The sequence below is a fragment of the Trichosurus vulpecula genome, chromosome 5 (genome assembly GCF_011100635.1).
Source record: "Trichosurus vulpecula isolate mTriVul1 chromosome 5, mTriVul1.pri, whole genome shotgun sequence".
Taxonomy (NCBI): Eukaryota; Metazoa; Chordata; class Mammalia; order Diprotodontia; family Phalangeridae; genus Trichosurus; species Trichosurus vulpecula.
This window is the reverse complement of record NC_050577.1, coordinates 96,640,954-96,667,214: the sequence shown is the minus strand read 5'-3', so window position 1 is coordinate 96,667,214 and position 26,261 is coordinate 96,640,954. Positions and strand designations below refer to the sequence as shown.

At 37.2% G+C, this 26,261-nt stretch overlaps 1 protein-coding gene across 4 annotated transcripts in view; it reads right to left on the bottom strand.

Annotated features, from left to right (window-relative positions):
* The window catches only part of EZH2 (enhancer of zeste 2 polycomb repressive complex 2 subunit), an 84,638-nt gene that overhangs the window by 44,698 nt on the left and 13,679 nt on the right, over nucleotides 1-26,261 (bottom strand). For 2 of the 4 annotated variants that reach the window (XM_036760451.1, XM_036760453.1), the window contains exons 2-3: nucleotides 18,593-18,716; nucleotides 13,042-13,170 (exon numbers count right to left, since the gene is read on the bottom strand). In XM_036760451.1, coding sequence (XP_036616346.1) covers nucleotides 13,042-13,170; nucleotides 18,593-18,709 — 246 coding nt within the window. In that variant the 5' untranslated portion in view covers nucleotides 18,710-18,716. The remainder of the gene's footprint in view (nucleotides 1-13,041; nucleotides 13,171-18,592; nucleotides 18,717-26,261) is intronic. The other 2 variants (XM_036760452.1, XM_036760454.1) reach the window with 1 other exon arrangement.

The window sequence follows — 26,261 nt, the reverse complement described above, 5'->3', positions numbered from 1 at the left end:
CTGGGCCTGGAGTCAGGAAAATTCATTTTCCAGAGTTCAAATCTGGCCTCAGACCCTTACTAGCTGTGTGACCGTGGGCAAGTCCCTTAACCATGTTTGCCTCAGTGCCTCATCTGTAAAGTGAGCTGGAGAAGGAAATGGCACACCACTCCAGCATCTTTGCCAAGAAAACCCTAAATGGGGTCATGAAGAGTCAGACTGAAAGGACAGAACAACAATAAACAATCAAAAGGGCAAAAGTAATAGGTATGGATGAGAAGGTTACTGATGGGGGCTTTGTTCAGAAGTCTGGAAAGGACTTAAGAGAGGAATTTTATTCATTAATGTTCCTAAAGAAACTAAAAGGGAGGTTTTTAATATGCTTCCATAATACTATACGATTTTTCCAACAGTATTTATTGAATAATATCCTTTTCCCAATGTTTTAAAGCCTTGCATTTATTAACACTCTTCTAATGTGGGTCTTTGATTCTAACTCTAGACTACTGTGCTGTTCCATTAGTCTGTTTTTTTCTTTTATCGAATACTAGATAGGTTTGATAATTATCACTTTGTAGAATTTTCAACCTGGCAGTACAATTCCTTTTCTCACTTTACGTTTTCATAATTCCTCTTGATATTTTGTCTATTCTTCCACATAAATGTAATCCCTTTCTCTAAATCAGTAAAGTATCCATTGGTACTTTCTCTAGTAATGCATCAGCTGTATTAATCAAGGTAGTATTATTATCATTTTGACTGCATTGTTTCAACCTAAACAGGTATATTAGAGATCTCTCCAGTTAATTCTTCTTTTCTGTTGAGACTGTTTTATAGTTGTCTCTATGTAGGCTTTGTCATTAATCATGCTAGATTCACGCTCAAATAATTGATATTTTTGCCATTGATACTGTTTTATAAATAGTATTTTTCTATCAGTTTCTCCAGGCATTTGTTCCCGATAGAAACGCTGGTGCTTCATCTGTGTTCACTGGGTTTTGAAGCCATTTATTACCTCAATTTTTCTTGATTTTCTCAAATTTTTAGAATATTCCATCTACTATCTACCAAACATCTATTTATTTTTGCCAATGTCAATTCCCTTAATTTACGTTTCCTGCTTTCTTGCTAAACCATATTAAAAGATAACTGTGACAGGAGGCAGCCCTCCTTTACTGGGAATATCTCCTGTCTTTTCATAACAGATAATGCTAGCTCTTGGTTTCAAATCAATACTTTTTATCATGTTAAAGAAAAATCTTTCTAGTCCTATTTTCTTAGTGTTTTAAAACATGAAAGTTATAATTTATGAAAAGTGTTTCCAGAACGTAATATGACCATGTTTTTATGGACTACCAAACTAATATGATTTTTCATCAATTAATCAACAAACATTTATTAAGAACCTACAATGTGCTGGATATTTAAAACAGAAGTAAGGGACCCTGCTCGCAAAAAACTTACATCCTATTGTGGAAGACAACACAGTAATACATAATAATATACATGGAAATGGGTAGTGAGTGGCACTAGCAACCAGGAGAATTTTAAAAGTCCTTGTGTAGAAATTGGTAATTGAGCTAATTTTTTAAAGAAAACTAGAGATTCTGAAGGACAGCTTAGGTGGCACAGAGGAAAGAGTGCTAGTCCTGGAGTCAGGGAGACTTGAGTTCAAATCCAGCCTCAGATACTTACTAGCTGTGTGACCTTGGGCAAGTCACTTACTCTCTCTGCCTCAGTTCCACATCTGTAAAATTAGCTAGAGAAGAAAATGGCAAACCACACCAGTACTTCTGCCAATAACTGCAGCCCCTCCCCAACAAAAAAAGGAGTCACAAAGAGATGGACACGAATGACAACAACCAAACAACAAAAGGGATTTCAAAAAGGTAAATATAAGGAGAGAGGGCATTTCGAGCATCAACAGGTAGCCAACTGAACAAAAGCACAGACAGCATAGAAAGATGAAATGTCTGAGGACAAGTAAGGGAGCCAAATGGTACTAAACCAGAGTATACATGAGGCAGCTGTAGGTAGCACCATGCATAAAGTGCTAGGCATGGATTCAAGAAAACCTGAATTCAAATGTAGCCTCCAACATTTCCTGGCTGTGTGGCCCTTGGCAAGTCATTTATTTTGTCTGCCTCAGTTTCGGCATCCATAAAATAATAACATACCCCCTACTTCCCGGGGTTGTTTTGAGGATCAAATGAGAAAACAATTTAAAGTGTTTCACATAGTGTCCGGCACACAGTACATGCCATAGAAATGTTAGCTATTATTATAATGAAAAGTAAGCCTTGAAAGATAGACTGGAACCAGGTTGTAAAGAGCTTTAAAGGCAGTTTAGTGCAGTTAGCATCTAAACCTAGAAGTATGAGAACTACCGAAGTTTACTGAGCAGGGGAGTGACATGGTCAGACCTGTACTTTGTTAGCTGTATGGAAGATGGAATAAAGAGGGGAGAGACGGCAGGCAGGGAAGCTATCACAATAGTCCAGGGTAAGGAGGTTAAGAGCCTATAGTAGTGGCTCTGTGGGTAAAGAAGGGAATTTGATGCAAGGGATGATGAGGAAAGAGAATCAGTAAGACTCAAAAACTGACCTCACATGTGGGGTGGGAGTGAAGAGTCAAGGATGATGCCAAAGTTGCTGTTCTATAATAAAGCATTCTTGCATGGATGGAAATTTCTTCAGTTGTTCAGAAAAAATGCAACTGAATTTTAAAATTGATTTGGACAAGCATTTTTAAAAAACTATTATAAAAATTAAACACATTTGTTTTATTTGGGGGAGAAAGAGAAGATTTGCTCCTGAAATCTGTAGGCAATGCCTCAATTGGATTTAATAATAATTTATTAAGTATATACTGTATAAACCTTATATTAGGAGGGAAACATTGGGTTTAGGCACTAACTAAAGCTTTACAATTAATCCTTTTGTACCTCCCTCCTTTCTTTAGAGAGGCAGGGGAAATGAGTGTGAACTATCACTTACTGTGTCAGGCACAACTGAAGCATTGGTTGTTTGCCCAACTCTTTGTTTTAAGCTTTTTTATTTCTCACTAGAAAGCTCATATGGAACAATATAGGAGAAAATGAAGATGATGTAAAATAAGACCCATCCATTAAAAATAAGATGGAAAGAAATGCCAAGTTCAAGTAGAAAACATTCTTTTTCATTGTTTAATGAAGTGACAATCTGTAAGAAAGTATAAAAGGTCTACTTTATCCAGCACGTTTAACTCCTATAAAAAAATTAAATTAAAAATGACAGATTAGGGGCGGAGCCAAGATGGTGGCTAGTAAGCAGGAACTAGTGTGAGCTCCGTACCGAGTCCCTCCAAAAACCTATAAAAAATGGCTCTGAACCAATTCTAGAATGGCAGAACCCACAAAACAGCAGAGGGAAGCAGGGCTCCAGCCCAGGACAGCCTGGATGGTCTCTGGGTGAGGTCTATCCCACACGGACCTGGGAGCTGGGAGTTGGGAACGGAGTGGAGCAGAACCCAGCATTAACGGCGTGGACCATCCAGACCAGAAGCCGGGCGGAGGGGGCCCTAGTGCCCTGAATCAGTGAGCTGCAGCAGTTACCAGACTCCTTAACCCACAAACACCAAAGACTGCAGAGGAGGTTAGTAGGAAAAGCTGCGGGAGTAGAAGGAGTTCGCGGTTCAGCTTCCAGCCCCAGGGGCAGCAGAGGTGGGGCAGCTACAGCTGTTGTTACTTCCGGTTCCAGGCCCACCTGGTGGGAGGAATTAAGTGGCGGATCAGAGCAGGAGTGCACAGCCTGCGGAAGATCTAAGCTCAGTCCGGGTTGGGGGTTGGGGAAGGAGCAGTACTGGTGTGGCAGAGCTGGCACCTCCCCCCCAAACGTGGAACATAGAACTCTCTAGTCTACAAGCAATCATACCCCACTGAAAAACTCAAAGGTCAAGTTAGTTGGCTGGGAATATGGCCAGGCAGCGAAAACGCACCGAGATTCAGTCTCAGACTTTGCATTCTTTCTTTGCTGACAAAGAAGACCAAAACATACAGCCTAAAGAAGTCAATAAAGTGCAAGAGCCTACACCAACAGCCTCCAAGAAAGATATGAACTGGTCTCAGGCCATGGAAGAGCTCAAAAAGGATTTGGAAAAGCAAGTTAGAGAAGTAGAGGAAAAATTGGGAAGAGAAATGAGAAGGATGCGAGAAAACCATGAAAAACAAGTCAATGACTTGCTAAAGGAGACCCAAAAAAATACTGAAAAATACACTGAAGAAAACAACACCTTAAAAAACAGACTAACTCAAATGGCAAAAGAGCTCCAGAAAGCCAATGAGGAGAAGAATGCCTTGAAAGGCAGAATTAGCCAAATGGAAAAGGAGGTCCAAAAGACCACTGAAGAAAATACTACTTTAAAAATTAGATTGGAGCATGTGGAAGCTAGTGACTTTATGAGAAATCAAGATATTATAAAACAGAAACAAAGGAATGAAAAAATGGAAGATAATGTGAAATATCTCATTGGAAAAGCCACTGACCTGGAAAATAGATCCAGGAGAGATAATTTAAAAATTATTGGACTACCTGAAAGCCATGATCAAAAAAAGAGCCTAGATAGCATCTTTCAAGAAATTATCAAGGAGAACTGCCCTGATATTCTAGAGCCACAGGGCAAAATAGAAATTGAAAGAATCCATCGACCACCTCCTCAAATAGATCCCAAAAAGAAATCTCCCAGGAATATTGTCGCCAAATTCCAGAGTTCCCATATCAAGGAGAAAATATTGCCAGCAGCCAGAAAGAAACAATTTGAGTATTGTGGAAACACAATCAGAATAACCCAAGATCTGGCAGCCTCTACATTAAGAGATCAAAGGGCTTGGAATACGATATTCCGGAGGTCAATGGAGCTAGGATTAAAACCTAGAATCACCTACCCAGCAAAACTGAGTATCACGCTCCAAGGCAAAATATGGACTTTCAATAAAATAGAGGACTTTCAAGCTTTCTCAGTGAAAAGACCAGAACTGAATAGAAAATTTGACTTTCAAACACAAGAATCAAGAGAAGCATGAAAAGGTAATCAAGAAAAAAGAACAAGAAAAAGAAATTGCAAGGGACTTACTAAAGGTGAACTGTTTTGTTGACATTCCTACATGGAAAGATGATGTGTATGATTCATGAGACCTCAGTATTAGGGTAGCTGAAAGGAATATGCATACATATATGTTTATGTATATATATGGGTGAATGTGTATGTATGCATATATCTATGTGTGTATGTGTGTGTATATATATATATATACATACATATATATATATATATATATATATAGAGAGAGAGAGAGAGAGAGAAAGAGAGAGACAGAGAGGGAGAGACAGAGAGAAAGAGAGAGAGAGAGAGAGAGAGGGAGGGAGAGAGGGAGAGAGCGGACACAGGGTGAGTTGAAGATGAAGGGAAGATATCTAAAAGAAATAAAAGCAAATTAAGGGATGAGAGAGGAACATACTGAGAGAGGGAGATAAGGAGAGATAGAATGGGATGGATTATCTCCCATAAAGGTGGCAAGAGGAAGCAGTTCTGTGGGAGGAGGGGAGAGGGCGGATGAGGGGGGAATGAGTGAACATTGCTCTCATCAGATTTGGCCTAAGGAGGGAATACCATACATACTCAATTGGGAATCTTACCCCACAGGAAAGAAGAGGGAAGAAGATAAAAAAAAAATGGGGGGGATGATGGAGGGGAGGGCAGATGGGGGTGGAGGTAGTCAAAAACAAACACTTTGGAAAGGGGACAGGGTCAAGGGAGAAAATTCAATAAAGGGGGATGGGTTGGGAAGGAGCAAAATATAGTTAGTCTTTCACAACATGAGTATTGTGGAAGGGTTATACATAAAGATACACATGTGGCCTATGTTGAATTGCTTGACTTCTTAGGGAGGGTGGGTGGGAAGGGAAGAGGGGAGAGAATTTGGAACTCAAAGTTTTAAAAACAGATGTTCAAAAACAAACAAAAATGTTTTTGCATGCAACAAGAAAATAAGATACACAGGCAATGGGGCGTAAAAGTTTATCTTGCCCTACAAGAAAGGAAGGAAAAGGGGATGGGAGGGGAGTGGGGTGACAGAGGGGAGCACTGACTGGGGAACAGGGCAACCAGAATATACGCCATCTTGGAGTGGGGGGGGAGGGTAGAAATGGGGAGAAAATTTGTAATCCAAACTCTTGTGAAAACCAATGCTGAAAACTAAATATGTTCAATAAATTTTAAAAAAATGACAGATTAAGAACCTTTAAATCATAGTAAGCCCTGAAGCGGGCAAAAGTGATATCTGAAAGTCACGTCCCTTGGCTTGGGAGGACAAGGATGGTGAATGAGGCCAGTCACAGCCTCAGACCTGAACAGGAGGGAAAGATCAATAAAACAATGAAGAATCTTAATAAGAAATGTCTATGAGCCCAACAGAGAGCTATCTCTTTTGCTATTCAGATTTCAATGTCTTTCTATTCAATCCTTGTCTGTTTTTATCCCATAAACCCTTTCTTACTCATCTAGTCTTTCAATGGCACCATTGTACTACTTGGGCCATCCATGTGCTTTCTGCCTCTCATTCTCAATACATGAGCAATCTACCTTCCTTGCATTAATCTTTCCCTCTCCTCCAACACTAAATCTATGATCTTACAATCTTGTCTTCTGGTGGTGTTTCTAAGCAAGCTAGTTATTAAACTACATTTTCGTTTTTCTCTTTTCAACAAAACCCTCTTATCAGCACCATCACAAGGGAGCTGACCAATCAAGATATGTGTTTGTGTGTGTGTATGCATATATTTAAGTCTTCATTTGGCTTCACTTGTAAACATGAGGATACCTAAAGAAAATAACTGAAATCTTGTAGGAAGAATACAGTCATATGGAATCCCACTATAAATAGCTAAAACTCCATATTGGCAGGAAGTTTTTTCAATGACTAAATTCTTCATATCAGTCACAGGCCCAGCAGACTTTTTTTTCAAGTAAATCTGTTTTAAAATGTGACCCTGAATTAGTAATAGTGTCTTCCCAAGAAACAAGCAACCACAGAATCATACATACGAGCTGAAAGTGTTCTTAGAACTCATTTTACATATAGAGAAAACTGAGGTCTCAAGAACTTGAATTCCTCCCAAATACTTTGCATATTCACTATTGTCTTACAAATGGAAGGCAAAATGAATGGGAGAAAAAAATAAATTTTGGAAAAGTACAACCTCAATCATTTTTCACAAAAAGATATTTAAACAAAATAGAACAGGCACACTACAAAATATGTCAAGAGTAAGATATATGAAATTCTCAAGAAGATTCAGAGCAGTTTGTTTTAATGACTAAGAAATAAAATTACATAAAAGCAGTGCTAAAAATCAAAATGAATATATATCCATATATTGCTATAATAAAGTGTGCATCGCACAGTCTAAAGATGCTACCCAAAAAAATATCAAGTTGGACACCCTCCAAAAGATCTAAGGGCAAAATAACATGTAAATGCTTTTGATATTACAGATGCTGTGTTCAACAAAACAAACAGGATATAAAGAACAAAGCTGTGTGTAAAAATACATAGTAAAACTTGATGGGGATAAAAATGGTAATATTGTTTAAAGCAAAAGATCTACAAAACAAAGTAATAACACCTATCTAAGCTTATATTCCAAAGAGATCAAAGAAAGAAAAGATTTAAATATATAGGGTGTTCAATTTCTATCATTTGTGATGCAAAGGTTGATATGCTTTGCAAGATTCACATGAACTCGATGCAATAACTCGATAACTCCACATTGCTGTCAATTTCAGCACATTCACTCTTGGAATATGAATACGAAATCATATGATGTTATTTGAAGTTGAAGATGTTATTTGTCAATATTCCAATTAAATAAAATGTTGAAAATTTCAATTGTTTCATTTCTTGAAAATACGCATTTTTGACTATGTGTCCAGACTTTAGGAACACCCTGTACAAAATAAATATAGCAATACACACTCCAATGCAAAACACAGTTGCCACTGCCTCCTCTATCTAGTTCTGCTCAGAGTCTACAAAAAGGTACCTATGATGTTAGATGTAAGGGTCAACACAAAACTACTGGTCAGGGAGTAGCTATGAAGGAAGGAGAGAGAGAGGAAAGGGCTCCAAGTACTGAAATTCCAGGAATTTCTCTGATCAAAAGGATTCATCATCCTTTTAACATAGTCATCATTCATGACACACTCGTGCAAGATACAAAGCTCCGGCTCACTTTTTGATGCCTTCCTAAGGATCTCAAGAAATCCTTGGATTCTACCCCTTCTGGTCAATAACTGAGTTCTTTATTTGTTAAAAGTTATTTGTGCCAAATCTTACAAGGCAATGACTTTTGTCACTCAAAAAGAGTCCTCCATAGAAATATGAAATCTCAAAATTAGTTAATAGATGATAATAAAGAAGTATTTAGGCTGACTGCAGACTTGAATGGGGTTTTAGAATACCTATGAAGGTATATAAACATAATATAACACTGCAGCACAGATCCCCAGAGCTATACTAGGGTCTGATATTCTATTCCTGTAGATATTTGGAGGAGAGCACAATATTTGCAGAATTAGCAACCAAGAAGCTATTTTTCCATGGAGATTCAGCAACTGATCAGCTTCGCAGAATCTTCAAAGCTCTGAGAATCTCTAATGATGAAATGTAGGCAGAAGTTAAATCACTGTAGGATTGTAAGAATGTATTCCCCAAGTGGAAACCTGGAAGCTTGATTTCACATATCAAACACTTGGATGAAAACAATAGATTTCCACTGAACAATGCTGGTCAACGATCTTGCCAAACAAATTTCTGGCAAAATAGTAACAAACCACCCTACTTTAAGAAGCCACAGTTTTCCAGGCAAAGGTTTCCAGAGGTTTTATATCAAGAATGAATAGTCCTCCTTTACTGTTAAGAAAAAAAAAGGCAACGCTGTCAACCTATGCTTATATGTGTGTGTATGTGTGTACATACGCACACACACACATATATATACACATACATATAAATGTTCCCTTTCTTCATTGTGAACTAAAGCTGTCCTGTTATCAAAGGTGTTACTTTAAAATGTAAATGTCATTATATAATGAATAATGCTATCAGATGTATCTATTTACATAAATATAGATACATCCATACAGAAATATGTGTGTATATAGAGAAATAGAGAAAGAGACGGACAGAAAGAGAAACATCTTTTATTATCAGTAAGAACAAGAAACAAAGTGTGCACCCATTAACTGAACAAATTAGCTGATATATGAATGGGATCTCGAGGGCCATCATAAGCACAGTCTCAGGTGGGAAGATAAGAATCCTTCCACCTACTGCCCCCCACAGGGCTTCTAGCTTACTCCAGTAGAGGCAATCTCCATCCACACCCACACCCAGTCTCCTGACCAGGTTTCCTTCCATATGTCCAACTACTCTCACTTGCTTTGCAAGGAGCCCCCTGAGGTCTCACAAGATATAATATAACTGAAGAATCTGGTTTCAAATTCCACCTCTGATTTGTACTGCCTATGTGACCTTAGGTAAATCAGTTTCCTCAGCTACAAAAGGAAGAGGTTGGAACTGGATGGCCTCTGAGGTCCTTCCCAGCTCCAAATCCCTGATCCTATCCCTTGTCTAAGGTTGGACCTCAAAGGACATCCTCAATAGCCAATTCACATGCCTCTCTCAACGAATCTCTCTGCAATCACTGATACTCTGCCTGGGCTCACTCCTCAATTGTTAGCATACGCCCATCCCTTATACTGGACCCCACCCCAGTGATTCTGAAATCTCAGCTGGCAATATACAAATCCAGTTCCTATGCCCAACTGACTGTTCCTTTACTCCTTGCCCTCTGTTTTTACTATGCCATTTGGAATCCATAATTAACAAACTTCTTTTCATCTTAATTAGAATAACTAACGAACTTCCTTTCTCGCTCCCTTCCATCCTCTAGTTCTCGATGAGACCTAGGCTTTGTCCTGATGACAATGTCTCTCCTTGTCACCTGTTCCAGGACCTGCTACACTTCCGCTCATACAGTTGGATTCAATGGCAGCAGTGGGGGAGTTGAAATGCCGCTTCTTCCCTATTACCATTTCCAGACTCTACTTCTCCCACCTTTACTGAGCAACTTCTCCTTTAAGGATCATAGTATCCAAATTTAATCACCCAATCGAGGCCCTGGTGGCTGTTACGCATCAACCCACAAGACAACCTTCTTCCTCAACGAGTTCAGAACGTAGTTCACAGTCTCTCCTCCTACTCATATCTTGTCCTCATACTAGAGAATTTTGAAATATGTACTGATATTTCCTCAAATACTCTAACTTCCCTGTTACTTGATCTATTAAAGGAATGTGAGCTACTCCTCCCCTCCACCAAAACTATAGAGATGGTCATATCCTTTATCAAACATGTTCCACTTCAAGGTTCATAAACTCTAAAATTCCTTTATACGAGTGCAATCTTTTATCTTTCTGTTTTTCTCTATGACTCTGTTTTCTCTTATGACCCATAACACTGCCCTTTAACATCGCTATGACATCCATTCTCTCTGCTCCTCTGTTTATTCCTAAGCCCTGCTCTGACTACACTCTCTTCTCTTCCCTAACTAAACACCTTGGTAAACCAACTCAATATTACCCACTACTCAACAAACAGGGTTAAATGACTTGCCCAGGGTCACAAAGCTTGTATCTGAGGCCATATTTGAACTCAGGTCTTCCTGGCTCTAGACACAGCATTCTATCCACTGTACCATCTAGCTGCCCTACGCCTAAGGATTATCCCCTTCCCCACTGTCCTATCACAGATCTCGCCTTGCCAAACTCTAACCCTGATTAATTCCACTGTCTCCTTCATTTCAATTTATGTGCTGTTGAACAGAACTTGAGGAAATCAAGAAGCTGTGCTGATAGTTTTATGCTATCTAATCTCAATTAGGCACTTCACTGTGGCAAGAAAAACATTCTATTCACTGCCCCTCCCTGCATCAATCAATCATTTTTTTAAGATATGCAGAAGAAAGCAGAAGGAAATTCAGAAAGGGCCACAGAAAAGCAGTATAGTATTAGAAAAAAAAAAGTTAAATTTTAAATAAACTTTTAAAAAGATGAGAAGAAATTTTTCACTATATGAAAAATATAGTGAAGATTCACTACTGCTCCATAAGCAGTCTTCTTTTTCTGTTCTTTTTAAGGAAATATTCATGTTTCTAGATGTGTCAAGTTCATAAAAATAAAAAGGATTTTTTTTTAAAGTAGCAGTCAAAAAGATCTTCAAGTACCCAAAAGTTTAAGGGTATCTTGGCAAGCATATCTTCTGGATTCAAATGCAAAACACCCAAAATATTCAGTCATTTTCTTTGTCAAATCACTTTACCTGAATCAGACAGTAAATCTTTTTCAGACATTACTTAGCAAATGGTCAAATAAGGTTAACTAGATTTTTGATAATATAAATGTATCTTCATTTACAAAGTAGAGAAGAAAGCAAAGTGAAAATTATTACAAAACAGGAATGATTTTGCCATCCACCTCTGTTGCTCTCAATCCCTTGAATCAAAGATGAAAGGCTTACATAGAAGTGAGCAAAACAGTGCGATGACTACCATTGACCAGATTACTAAACAAGAAGCACACCTAGAACTTGGTGTTAGAAAGGTCTTTTCAAATTCTGGTGATTAAAGAACATCTCTAGGTGTGGGTTCAGGAATACAATTTGAGATTCTGCCAAGTATGTGCCTCCCGGAATATATAGGCAAGGGTCAGCACGAGACAGCCTTTAACTGTTCCATCTTTTCTCTGCTCAGTTTCTTCGATCTTCAGGATGTGAAAGAAATCAGTAAACATTTAGAAATAAGATACAGTATCACAAAATAAGAATGTCAAAGGGCAGAGATACTGCCTTTAACTAGGCAACCGGTTTATAGAAGTCACTGAAGGGAAGAAAAGATAAAGTTAATGCACAGAAACTATTAGTGGAGACAGTTCAATGTGACTGATTCAACAGTTTTATATGACAAAAGTTTTAGTCAGTGAGTCTGAGGATTTATTTCTTTACTATACTATATTATATTATATTATACTATACTACTTTCAAGTACTTTCTATATCTGCTTGAAAATGGAGGCCATGAAATTAAAAAAATCAAAACAAATGTTTACTGGTTTTTTCCTATTCCCAATTTTTAAAAATTATTCTGCTTGAACTGACGAAAACCAAGAGTTTGTTTACTGCCCAATAGCTTAGGGTTTCATTTTTATCTAAAATATAAAAAATAAACATTGGCTAATGAAATTTGTTTTATAAAAACTTTTAAATGTAATATAACAAAGATGAAAATATTGTAAATAATCCAAATTAAACACCCATATTTTTATATTTCAAAGCTAACAAATGAGTACTTCATATTTCAATTTCTCCCTAAAATTTTGGCACGGTACAGGTGTGGGGGTAAGTGAAAAGGAAGAGAGACAGAAAAGATGTTCTCAATTTCTAAATTTCCAGGAATTTACAATCATGTAGTCAGAACTAGAGTTATGCAGAAGAAATGGCTTCATCTCTTCATGGGAGTTAGTGATGACTAAGCTAGAAAAGAAATCCTATTTCCCTCAGAAGAGATAGTCTGAATTGCTCAAACTTCCACATTTAAAAAAAAGTTTAACAATAGTATATATTATCCAAATTAATAAATCTGACTAATCCTTTATTTAATTATAAAAATACCCTTACCATCCAAAATAATTCCCTAGCTCAGAAGAAGTGCTGTTGTTTATATTTAAATCTAGCTGGTTCCACTCACTTTTTTCTGAGTATTTACTAGAAACCTAAGTACAGTATTCTCTGGATGAATATGTTTTTTAAAATACTTAAATAGCAGCTGATAAATAATTTCATATAAGAAAGCCAATAACAAAAAGATAAATGCACTGAAAAAGTCAATGATATCCTCACAACTGCCAACCAATTTTCCACTAGTAAAACCAAAATGTGCTGACATTACTACAACATGTCATGTTAACCAACCTCCCTGGTCCCGCGCAATGAGCTCACAGAAGTCATGATGTGTACAGGCTGTATCCTTCGTTGTTTCCATTCTTGGTTTAAGATTTCTGTCCTTTCTAGAATCTTCTGCCGATTAGAATTAAACATACTCTGTAAATAAAAAAAAAGGGAAGAGGGGAATTGTTAATTTCATGTCATCAAGCAATTTTCCTAGAATGCCATCGTAAAGGCAATTTTCTCATATGTGTGTGTATGTATATACGTATGTACAATACATACACACATATATAAATAAAACAATATACCTAGTATTTCACAGTGGAAAAAATAGATAAAATGAACATTTTCTGAAAAAAATATTCACTATATTTTCCTTGTTATATATAAAGGCAAACTGATTTTTAGAAATACAGCAAACAAGGAAATGTTCTAGAGTTAAATAGAGAAGTACAAATTCTTGGTATATACTTGCAGAATAAAAATATATTACAAAGATATTATTTTTCAAATTTGGTTGTATGACTGCCAAAATATCAACATCACTATTAAAACATATGATTAAAATTTGCACATTTATCATGACATGACCTTAGCTGAAATTGTAGCATTTGAAATTAAAGCTTTTCATATTTCTGACAAGTCAAAATTATTAATATTTAAGTGAATGAAACAAGTTAGACATGTAAAATTTGAGCTTTAAGAATCAAAGGTTTTGGAGAGTCTTATATGATCTGACGATGAGTGAAGGGAGCAGAACCAGGAGAACATTGTACACAACCACAGACACATTGCTTCCATAATAACTAACTTTGATAGACTTGGCTTTTATTAACAATGTTCTAAGACAGCTACTCATGATGGAAAAGGCTATCCACATCTAGAGAAAGAATTACAGAATCTGAATGCAGATTGAAGCAAACTATTTGCTCTCTCTTTTTTATTTTATTTTTAGTTTTGTTACATCTTTCTCATGGTTCATTTCATCGGTTATTAATTCTTTTTTACAACCTGATTATTGGGAAAATAAGCTTAATGTGAAGGTATATGTAGAACTTACATCAGATTACATGTTGTCTTTGGGAGAAAGGAGGGAAAGCGGGAGGAGAGGGAGGGGAGAAAATGTGGAACTTGTGGAACTGTAAACTAAAAAAAAATTAATTAATTTAAAAAAAAGAATCAAAGGTTTCCTTTTAAACAATAACTACCAGAAAATTAGCCAATCAATAAACATTTATTAAGTGCCTATGACAAAAATAGGAAATATTTAAATATCTAAATAGGAAGTAATTAAAAGAATGATGATACCAGAACACCTTCCTTCTCATCTCCTATTTATACAGATATATAGCTTGTTTGTACATATTTGTTTGCTGACTGTCTCTCCCATTAGATTGTGAACTCCTTGAGAGCAGGCGCTGTCTTTTGTCTTTTTTGTATCCCTAGTGCTTAGCACAGCATCTGGCACATAGTAGGCATTTCAATGTTTACTGACTATTAACTGACTAGAATAGAAAGGAGGTGGAAAAGGCTTTCCTTTAGAGGGTGGGATTTTAGCTGGGCCTTAAAAGAAGCCAGGGAAGGCAGGAGTTAGAGATGAGGATGGAGAGCATTCCAGGCATGGGGGACACAGCCAGAGAAAATATCCAGAGTCAAGAACTGAAGTATCCTGTTTATAGAAGAGCACAGAAGTCAGTGTCACTAGACTGAAGATAACCTGAAAGGCAGTTAGAGATGTGAGATTGGAGGTCAGCAGAAGTTGGAGCAGGATGGGTAGATCTGAGAATCATCAGCACAGAGATGGTAAATAAATCCATGGGAGCTGATGAGATCCCACATGAAGTAGTTTAGATGCAAAAGAGAAAAGGGCCCAGGACAGAACCCTGAGGGACACCTATGGTTAGAAAACAACAAGCGGATGAGGATCTAGCAAAGGAGACTGACACGTAGGAGGTGAACCAGGAGAGACTGGTGTCCCAAAAACAGAGAGAAGTGAGTACCAAGGAGAAGGGAGTGATCAACAGTGTTAAAAGCTGCAAAGTGCTCAGGAAGAATGAGGATTGAAAAAGAGATCACTGGTGACTTTGGAGAGAACATTTCAGTGGTATGATGAGGTCAGAAGTTGCATTGTAAGGGGTAATGAAAAGAGTAAAAGGAGTGAAAATGGAGGTATCTATTGGAGACCACCTTTATAAGGATTTGAGCTAAGTAAATATTAAAAAGCCGAAGAGATCTAGATCAATAGTTAATGGGGATGGAAGGATCTTTAAAGTGAGCTTTTAGAGGATGGGGGAGACATGGGAATGTTTGCAGGCAATAGAAAAGGAGTCAGCAGAGAAGAAGAAATCAAAGATAACTGGAGGAGAGGAAATGGAATAGGACTCTGTGCAGGTAGAGGAGTTAGTCTTGGTAAGGAATAAGGCCACTTCTTCATGTGAGATAGAGCTAAAGGAAGAGTGTGGCAGAAGGTACATAGTGATACACAATGATGAAGGGGGGGAGTAATGAGAGTTCACAGTTAATAGCTTCAATTTGTTCTATAAAACATGAGGCAAGATTCTCAACTCAGAGAGTGGGGGTAGGGGAAGTTAGGAGATTAGAGGAGAGAGAGATAGTTTTGGAAGTACCACTGTGGAGAGCTGAAAACGGAGGTATAGTGGGACTGCCTAGAGGCAGTGAAGGCCCAGTTGAGATAGAATAACATAAATTTATAGTGGACCCAATCAGAGAAGTTGAATGATTTTCCCCATGTCCATTCAGCAGCACATATGTAGGAAAGAAGGCAGTTGTGGGAGTGATCCAAGGCTGAGGCATGACAGGGCACAATCAGCAAAATGATAAGGGGGCTAAGGACTTGAGAGTTGAATTGGTTCAGCAAGGAGTCAAGTTGGGGAAAAGAAGAGAAAATGGCTAGGGCAGAGAAGATGGCCTGGGAGAGAACTGTGGGGACAGGATTAGAGGTCATCATGTGGATATAGAGTTTTATAAGGAAAGGCAGAAGGAAAGAGGGAAAGTAAATAGATCAGATGACAGGATTTCACAATTCTTGAACATGGTGGTAGCACATATGTGGATAACGGCAAGACCAATGGTATGACAATCTTTGGGTATAGCTGAGAGTAGGTGAGGGAATAGCTCATGGGAAGTAAGGATGAAGAAATGAATGGTTTGGGTGTTTGAAGGATAATCAGTATGTACGGTGAAGTCCCCTAATATGAGGGCAGGAGTTGGAGAGGAGAGAGAAAAACAGATACCAAATTCAACAGCAAAGGAAGAATAGCCTAGATGACTGCTTAAATGAAGGCAGATTGCTCATGTGCCCCAACAAATACCTGAAATTCCTACCAAACTAAATAATGATCAAGAAATGCAGTGAGAAGCTATACTATGCAACTTCTACCTCAGACTTGCAGGAAAATACCAACCAAAAGTCTATGGGCGATAGGAAAGCAAGGCCATCAGCAGTACCAACACCAGCAGGCAGACAAGTCAGCAACCTCTCAGCTAGTACAAAGACGTACTCAGAGGTCCCTGGCACTCTGTCCTGAAATGCCACAGAGGGCTCTCAGGGTCCAAGGGGACCCAGGTGGGACCAAGCAATGTTGATCATACCCACGAGTGCAACTGGGGGCTGAACCTGGCTTTGACATGAATCTCTAATTCAAGAACTAAGACTATAAAGTCGAGAAAGTCAAAGAAGGCACCTGTTGGCATAGAAATTTTTTTACAAATCCTAAAAGGAGACAGTAACTCCATAACAACTGTAAGCAGAGTCACAAGGGAAAAATGGATTTTCCACTTAAGACTTCAGGAACATCTAAAATTAAACAAGAGATTTAAAAATGAAATAAAAACTTAAGGAAGGAGACAGAAAAATAGTTTAAAACAGTTTGTAAACCTTACCAAAGAAATGGACTTCTTGAAAATTAAATAGACCAAACAAATCAATAATTCCATGCAACAACAAGAAATACTAGAACAAAATCAAAAGATTTGTAGAAAAGAAAAGAAAAAAAAGCTATCATATCAAAAACTAATAACTTGGAAAACAGGTCAAGGAGAAATAATCTGAGAATCACTGAAGTCCCTGAAAAGCATGATTTTTAAAAAAGGCCTGGATGCTGTATTTCAAGAAATCATAAATGAAAACTTTCCAACTTTATCAAAAAAAAAAAAAAGAGCAAGCTGAAGTTAGAAATAATCTGATTATTTCTGAAAGGAATTTCAAAAGTTCCAGGAAAGTCACAGACATAATAATACCATGCTCTCACATCAAGAAAAAAAATATTGTAAGCTTAAAAAGAGTTCAAGTACCAAGAAACTACAATCTAGACTTGGTAGCTTCTACTACAAATGAAAGATCTTGAAACACAATGTTGTAAAAGGTAAACGGGATAGCTAACAACCAAGAATACATTAACCAGCAACAAAACTGATTATAATCCTATAGGTAATGAAGGAGACCCTTAATGGAAGAGAAGACTTTCTATCCTTTCTAATGAAAAGATCAGAGCCAATTAGCTATTTTGAAAGACAAAAACAAAAGTCTGCAGAAAATCAGAAAGGCAAATTTATCTGAGCTCTATGATGGTGGATAGTGCTAACATTCTAATAACAGGAGATAAAAAAACCAAGTAACCCTTGAGAAATTAATGTCTTTAAAGGGTTTGAGAGGACCTGGTGGTAGATAAAAATATATCAATCTTAACAGAGAAACAAGTGAGAATTGGGGGTGTGAGTTTTTGGAGGAAGAATAATACTGGTGAGGGAACAGGCACAATAAAAACAAACTTCTTCATCCTCAAGGGTGATTAAAAGAGAGAAAAGGGGAAAAAAAACTAGAAACTAAGGAATACCTTAAACTGCCTCTTAGACAACTAAGGAATGGTTCAACAAACTGTGATATATAAACAAAATGGAATATTATTGTGCTGAAAGAGATGACGAAAGAGATTTCACAGAATACTGGGTAACATAAACTGACCCAGAGTGAAATGAGCAGAATCAAGAGAGCAACTTATATAAAGACAACAACTTTGTAAAGAAAAACAACTTGAAAGACTTGAGAATTCTGATCAATGCAATGACCAACCATCTCTGCATAGGACCTATGTATGTTACCCATGTGGCCACCAGGTAGTTTCATTTTGCTTGACTATTTGTTTGTTACAAGAGGCCTTTTTCCTTCCTCTTGATTTTTAATTGCAGTGGGTTAAAATGGGAAGAGTAGATTTGCAATGATATTCCCCCTTGCCATACACCACCAAAAAGTACACTGAAATATTTAAAAAAACATACATACACACACACACACACACACACACACACACACACACGGACACAGAGACAAGAAAGAAGGAATTTCAGAAAGAAACACAAACAGGAAAAACAATTTTGATAGTAAGTGTGGAATTTTTAGTTTACTTTTTTTTTAAGTGATATGAAATGGAAATTCAATGTTTCATATACAAACCTCTGTGTTCAGTTCTGTTTGTGTAAATGTTCTTTTTTGGTGTTTAAGTTCAAAATTATTTTTTAAATAAAATTATTTTTTAAATAAAAGATAAATCCATACCTTTACTTCATCAGCTCGTCTGAACCTCTTGAGCTGCCTTAGTCTCATGTATTCAGATTTTACACGCTTCCGCCAACAAACTGGTCCCTTCTCGGATTTCTTTCCAGTCTGGCCCATGATTATCCTAAAAGCAATGGTTTCACACTAAAATAACTAATCTATATAACCTAAACATGATCAGTTACATTCAATTCAACACTATTTCAATTCTCAGTAAATAAAAACAATAAAGAAAAAGGTATTATGCTAGTTTGTCATTTGCAGAAATATACTCATCCTGTACAACATTTACATTTTCAGTAAAAAAGCATTTCATGACAAGGATAAACCATAAAATGCATCTTTAAATAAACTTTGGATTTACAAAGGCTCTAAAGTCTCTAAGCAGTCATTTTACTAAAAATGTGAACAATAATAAAGGAGTCAAATGTATAATGTCATAAGCTAGTTTTGACCATTTTTTAAAACCCCCTTTTACACATATAAAAGATCTGGTTGCTGAATGGGAAATAAAATGAACATCACAAGCTTCAAAAAGATCAATCAAAAATTAAATGAAGTAGGAAGACTACATGCAACAAAAACAGGAAAATAAGTTTAATACACATAAAGGCTAGACATTATAGTAAAAGTCATTATAGAGGCAGTTCTTACCTTTTTTCCACTTGACATTACCCACTAAACTCCCCTTTTCTTTACCTTTACCAAATGCCCAAGACTGTCTGCTCAGATGAAGCAACTGTGCATGTTACATCACCTAACAGCAATCTCCATCAAGATCCATTTTACTCACTTTCTTAGCACAATTCCAAATTGCTTTCCAACATATTTAGATCAATCCATTAACAGTGTATTAGCAACCCTGTCTTTCCAAAATGGCTTCCATGTACAATATTCTCCTTATTTCAGGGGCTCTTGATCTTTTTGTGTGTGTCACAGACTCCTGTGGCAATTTTTACCATCTTGCTGAGTGCGAGGTAAAACCTCACAGTTATTTTGTTTTGCATTCTCTTAATAATGATTTGGTGCAAGCTTTCATGTGACTACTAACTGAAATTGTTTTGAAAATTGTTTGTTCTTGTCCTTTAACCTTCTACAGGGGAATGGCTTTTAGTCGTGTATATTTTTGTTAATTTCCCACATCAGTCAATCAACAAGCATTAATTAAGAGCTGCACTACGTACAAGACACTGGACTAAGAGTGAGTCACTGCCCTCAAAGAGCTTACATTCTAATGAGGAAGACAACATATACAAATCTGAACATACAAGATAAATACAAGGTAGGAGGGTATCCTTAGATGGGGGACCAGGAAAGGCCTTCTGGATGAAAAAATACTTGAACAGAATCTAAAAGGAAGCCAAGGATTTTAAGAGCTGGAGGCTCAAGGGAAGAGCCCTTACAAAGACACAGAGAAAGAGACGGAATGTGTGAAGAACAAGTAGGTTACTATAACTGAATCACAGAGAGGGAGTAGAAAGTTAAAAGACTGGAAAACTAGGAAGGGGTCAGATCATGAAGAGCTTTAAATGCCAAACAAAGGGCTTTACATTTGATCTTGGAGGTAGACAATTAGGGAGCCCACTGGAGCTTTGTGAGCTCTACATTTTAGGAAAATCACTTTGGCAACTAAGTGGAGGATGGCTTAGAGCAGGAAGTGACTTGAGTCAAGATGACTGATAACAAAAGTCTGGGAAAGAGGTGATGAGGGCCTGAATTAGGATGGTAGTTGTGTGGAGATGTTATAGAGAAAGCAATGATGAGATATGGCAAGAGATTAGATTTGGAGGGTAAATGACACAAGTTGAAAATGATACTGAGGTTTACAGAAATGGGTGACTGGTAAAATTATGGTACCCTTGAAAGAAATTGGGAACTTCAGGGAGGATTTAGGGAGAACAAGCAGATTGTTTTCTGGTTAGAAAATTAGGGAAATTAGAGAAAATTAAAGAAAAATAATAACATTTATGTTTTGTTGAGTTTGACCTTAATTTTATTTAACATCTATTCAGTCATCATTTGAAACTGGTCATAGTATTGTGGTTTCAAATGATGGAGAGTATATGCAAGTGAACAGAATGTTAAATTTGGAATTTAAATCCTGTCTCTGAATATTTACTACCTGTGTGACTTGGGGCAAGTCACTAAACCTCTAGGAGCCTCAACTTCCTCATCAGTAAAATGAGGACAATAATATACTGACCCTGAGGTTGTTGTAAGGCTCAAATAAGATAATTTATGTCAAGAGTTTTGCAAGTTTTAAAGTGCATTGTAACTGTAATGCAGTTTATCTTTTAATTTTCTTTTGTTGGAATGAAGTAATACTCTAAACATGACACCTTGATTAATAAATCCCTTCAGGACAAAACACTTGGTTTTTAAAGTGGGCCTTGTCATAGAAGAGGCTCAAAGGGGTTCTTCAGCTTTGGGTTGTTTGTTTGTTGTTGAGAAAGAGAAGGCATAATGATGACTTAGTCATGTCCCTGGAAATTAGCATTTTTAATTGTGGGATCAAGCAAGAAGCAGCTTGGGTGATACTGCTGAACAGCACAGTCGTGAGAGATTTGGGAGAACCTGTAGAGAAAGAAGGAAACGGTACTTATGAGGTACTTCAAACTCTGAAATATGCTTCCATGACTACTTGATTGCATCTCTGATAAGTAAGGATGCAAAGTCATTAGGTTTCATATAATTTCCTCTAGTCTGGTAATGATTTAAGATCAACCACAAATAATGGGTAATAGGGGAGAGAGACAGTAGGCAGCATGTACCACACAAGTCAAAACACCACCACGTTGACTATCATCTCCCTGATGCTGATGGGGACAGTCCAGTACCCTGATCCCAAGAGCTTTGGAAATAGCAGTCTTCCAAACCACTAGACCTGTTTCTAGCCCAGGGCCCACAGCCTTCACGGACGGGAGAAATTATTGTGGAGAGAGGGCCCACCTTCTTCATCACCACCAGCAGTAACTGCTTACCAACTGCCATCACCAGGCAGAGAGGCACAGGAGTCCTGGAAGTGTCAGTAGCCCTAACTCCCCACTCCACCTCCCTCACTACCAGCCCACCATTCCTACTTCCTTCCAAGCCTTCACAGACATTGCTCAGAGAAGAAAACAAGCTGAAAGGTACAGAGAACTTTATCCACATCTCTGCAAGTTTGCTTCCTCACATTCTCGTACAATGAACCAAGTGTAGTTGGACGATCAGAGCATTATCTAAAATCAGTAGTGCTGTGATATTTTTGTCCCTACAATATTTTGCAACAGCTAAGTTTAAATAACTTGAAAACTGGTCTTCAAAAAACAGTCAACCAAGCTTTCTAGTTTGACCATCAAAAAACTGGAAGTATCAAAATAGATATCAAAGATATCTATCTATCAAAATAGATAATTTTGATTATGTTAAATTAAAAGGTTTTTGTACAAAAAAAGCCAATGCAACAAGAATTAAGAGGGAAGCAGAAAATTGGGAGATAATCTTTACAGCTAGTTTCTCTGATAAAGGCCTCATTTCTAAAATATACAGGGAACTGAGCCAAATATATAGGAATACAAGCCATTCCCCAATTGAGAAATGGTCAAAGGATATGAACAGGCAGTTTTCAGAGGAAGAAATTAAAGCTATCTATAGGCATATGAAAAAATGCTCTGGATCACTACTGATTAGAGAAATGCAAATCAAAACAACTCTCAGATACCACATCTCTCCTGTCAGATTGGCTAAAATAACAAAACAGGAAAATGACAAATGCTGGAGAGGATGTGGGAAAATTGGAACATTGTTACATTGCTGGTGGAGTTGTGAGCTGATTCAGCCATTTTGGAGAGCAATTTGGAACTACGCCCAAAGGGCTATAAAAATGTTCATACCCTTTGACCCAGCAATACCACTTCTAGGGTTGTATCCCAAAGAAATCACACAAGCGGGAAAAGGACCCATATGTACAAGGATATTTATAGCGGCTCTTTTTGTGATATCCAAGAAATGGAAATCAAAGGGATACCCATCAATTGGGGAATGGCTGAACAAGCTGTAGTATATGAAGGTAATGGAATACTATTGTGCCATAAGAAATGGGGATGATACGGACTTCGTAACAATCTGGAAAAACCTACACGATATAATGTTGAGTGAGCGGAGCAGAGCCAGGAGAACATTGTACACAACCACAGATATATGGATTCTGTGAGGACCAACCCTGACATACTTGGCTCTTCTCAGCAACGTAAGGTGCAAGGACAACTCCAGGGGACTCACGATGGAGAATGCTATCTTCATCCAGAGAAAGAACTGTGAAGTTTGAATGCAGATTGAGCCACACTTCATGCTCGCCTTTTTTCTTCTCTTTTTTTTTTGTTTTTTTTTTTTTGTTCTGTCTCTTCTTTCTCATGATTCACTCCATTGGTCATAATTCTTCTCCACAACTTGAATAGTGTATAAATTAATTCAATGCGAAGTTAAAAAAAAAAAACTGGAAGTATTCAACAGTTGTGGCCTCTAAGAGAGCTAGAATTTTGAGACACATAGAACAGCATTGGTTTTTATTTAAAATCCCCTTCTGCATTACTTCCCAATAAAAATATTAGGTGATCCTTAGATACTTTAAATCCAAGTTGAGTTTTTTTCTCTCTTAGAAATAAGCCCTAAAAGGCATTCTTTTACAGAGAACAAGCTTGTTTCATACACATCAAAAAAAAAAATTTGACCAGTGCATCCACCTTCTTCAATTATTTTCTCCAAAACATTAGCTGCTGCATCCTCATCAGCACTGGACATCTCTCCAGAGATCTTTAAATTATGCAATAGAATTCAGTTTTTAAAGTGATCCAACTAACCAACCAATGCTTATAGTAAAAGTTTCTTCACTATTCACTTCCATTTTCTATCACTGCCTAAGTACGAAGCTTTTGTCTCAATGGCTACTCTGCAAAAAAGAATGCCTTTTTTTTTATTAAAATCTTCTATCTATAGTTAAAGGATGCTCCATTTCTATCACTTACCACTTCAATTCCTTGTAGCTTTTTGCAAACCACCAAAAGCTGATGCAATTTTGTTTTTTTTCTCTTTTATAATACTCTGTACCATAGATCCAGGCATTCCAACATCTCATTCTATCTTAGGGATGCTATGATCATGTCATACTGTTCATTTACATCATTTACCATACCATTCTATCTTAGGGATGCTATGATCATGTCATACTGTTCATTTACCAATCATGACATAGCCACTATGTATCAGAGGCAAAATCTGAACCCTGATCTAATTGACTAGAAGGCTGGCCCACTATCCATTATATATGCCAACTTGCCTCTCTGGGTTGCATTAATTGAATTTTGACTTATTAAATGCAACCTGGAATTATTTATAATTTGACTAAATTAAATTTCACATTATTCTCTCATTAATTTTAACCTAGCTATGCACTAGAAATGTAGGTGATCAAAGAAAGAAGAAAAGGATCCATATATACAAAATATTTACAACAATCCCTTTTTTTAAATACCACAGAACAGAAAACTACAATGGCCCCTTTTCCCCTAATAGCAAAGTACTGAAAACTAAGGGGTGCCATCAGTTGAATAATGACTGAACACTATGGGATATAAATGTAATGGAATACTAATCTGTTAGTAAAACATGAGAAGACTTGTGCAAACTGATCCAAAGCAAAATAAGCAGAATTAGGAGAAGAGTAAATATATATAACAACAACACTATGAAAACAAATAAATTGGATTTGGATAGTGTGGAAAATTCTTTTGTTTGATCATCTAAATTTTTATGCATATGATTTTGTTTTTATTTTTTCCAGTAGGAGGGGGAGAATTTTCAAATTATCTGTTAATATTAATTGTGCATTAAAAAAAACTTTTCCTCAAAATGCAGGTAAAAGATATCAATAATTTTTTTAAAAAAATATGCTCAGGGCTGTGCTTCAGAGTTAATGTTTAAGCTCACTAAACAATTTCATTTGTACAATAAAAACATATAAACATCAGTAATGAAATTCAAAGTAAAACACAAATTAGGAGACTTTTGCACACAAAAACAAGGATAAAAATTGTTGGCGAAAAGTTAAAATTATTCAATTCAGAGAAAAGAGTAAAAGGACACACAAAGAAAGAGAGCTGCCAGGCACCAAGACATATGTAAGGGATAGTGAGCCCAGCCTTTCATTCAGATCAAGATTCAAATTTTGCTTCTGACACACAGTAGCTAAGTCATGACGGGTAAATCATTTATAAACTCATCCCTCCTCCCAAAAAATGTCTCTAAAACTACAAATTACAGATGAATTTCCAAAATGCATTACTGGAATGGGTTTTCCATACCAGGAGCCACCTATACTAATGAAGATACACTAAAATGAAGTGAGGATAGGAATATAACAAGGATGTCCCATAAAGATTAGAAGAAAGTTGCCCTAATGGATATATGAGGAATTAGTCAACTAAATGTATGAACACATTCACCCACGCCTGCAGTTAGAACTGGAAATTAAAAGAATAGAAGAGACAAAGAAATGAGAGAAAGACAAAGAAAAAGTCCCAGTCTTTCACCTTAACTACTTCCTATTGACTACTGGACATATCCAAAATGGATGTCCCCGAAGTCAACATGTCCAAAATAGATCTAACTAATCTTTTTCTTTAAACCTTCCTGTCTTCCTACTTCCTCATTCCTGTTGATCACAATCCTTCCAGTCACATCCTGACAAATCTTGTAGTCATTCCCAATGCTTCTCTCTGCCCTGATATCCAATGAATTGCCAAGTCTCGTCAATTCCATTTCCCCAACATCACTTGTATCTGTCCCCTTTTCTCCACTCAACAGAGCCACCACTCTAGTTCCGGCCCTCATCACCTTTTGTCTAAACTATTGTAATAGTCTCCTGCTGCCCTAAGTAGCACCTTTTACAAAAAACAGGAAACCAAGTAAATATCTTTTGATTAGGAAATGGCTAAGAAAATTGTGGCACTTAAATAAAGTCGAACATCATTGTGCTGTAAGAAGCAATGAGCATGATTAATATAAAGAACAGAAAAACTTACATGAGCTGATGCAAAATTAAGTTTTAAAAAGCCAGGAAAACAATATACACAACAAATACAACAATGTAAATGGCCAGAACAATCACTACGAACAAAACTGTATGTCGCAAAATTCATAAAGAAAAAAGCTTGGCCTCTAAGCAACAGAAGGCAACTCCCTCTGTTACTTTAGAGAAGTCAGGAGCCACGCCATGTAGAACACAGTACACAATAGCAAATTTTCTTCAATACATTGTTTAGTTTTAAAATTTTCTCTTCTTGGAAGATATGTAAAAGAAATAAAATGAAATTAAGGGATGAGAGAGTAACATACTGAGAGAGGGAGATAGGGAGAGATAGAATGGGGTGGATTATCTCACATAAAGGTGGCAAGAGGAAGCAGTTCTATGGGAGGAGGGGAGAGGGCAGGTGAGGGGGGAATGAGTGAACCTTGCTCTCATCAGATTTGGCCTGAGGGGGAATACCATACATACTCAGTTGGGTATCTTACCCCACAGGAAAGAAGAGGGAGGAAGATAAAAAAAAACAATAAAAGGGGGGGATGATGGAGGGGAGGGCAGATGGGGGTGGAGGTAATCAAAACAAACACTTTGGAAAGGGGACAGTCC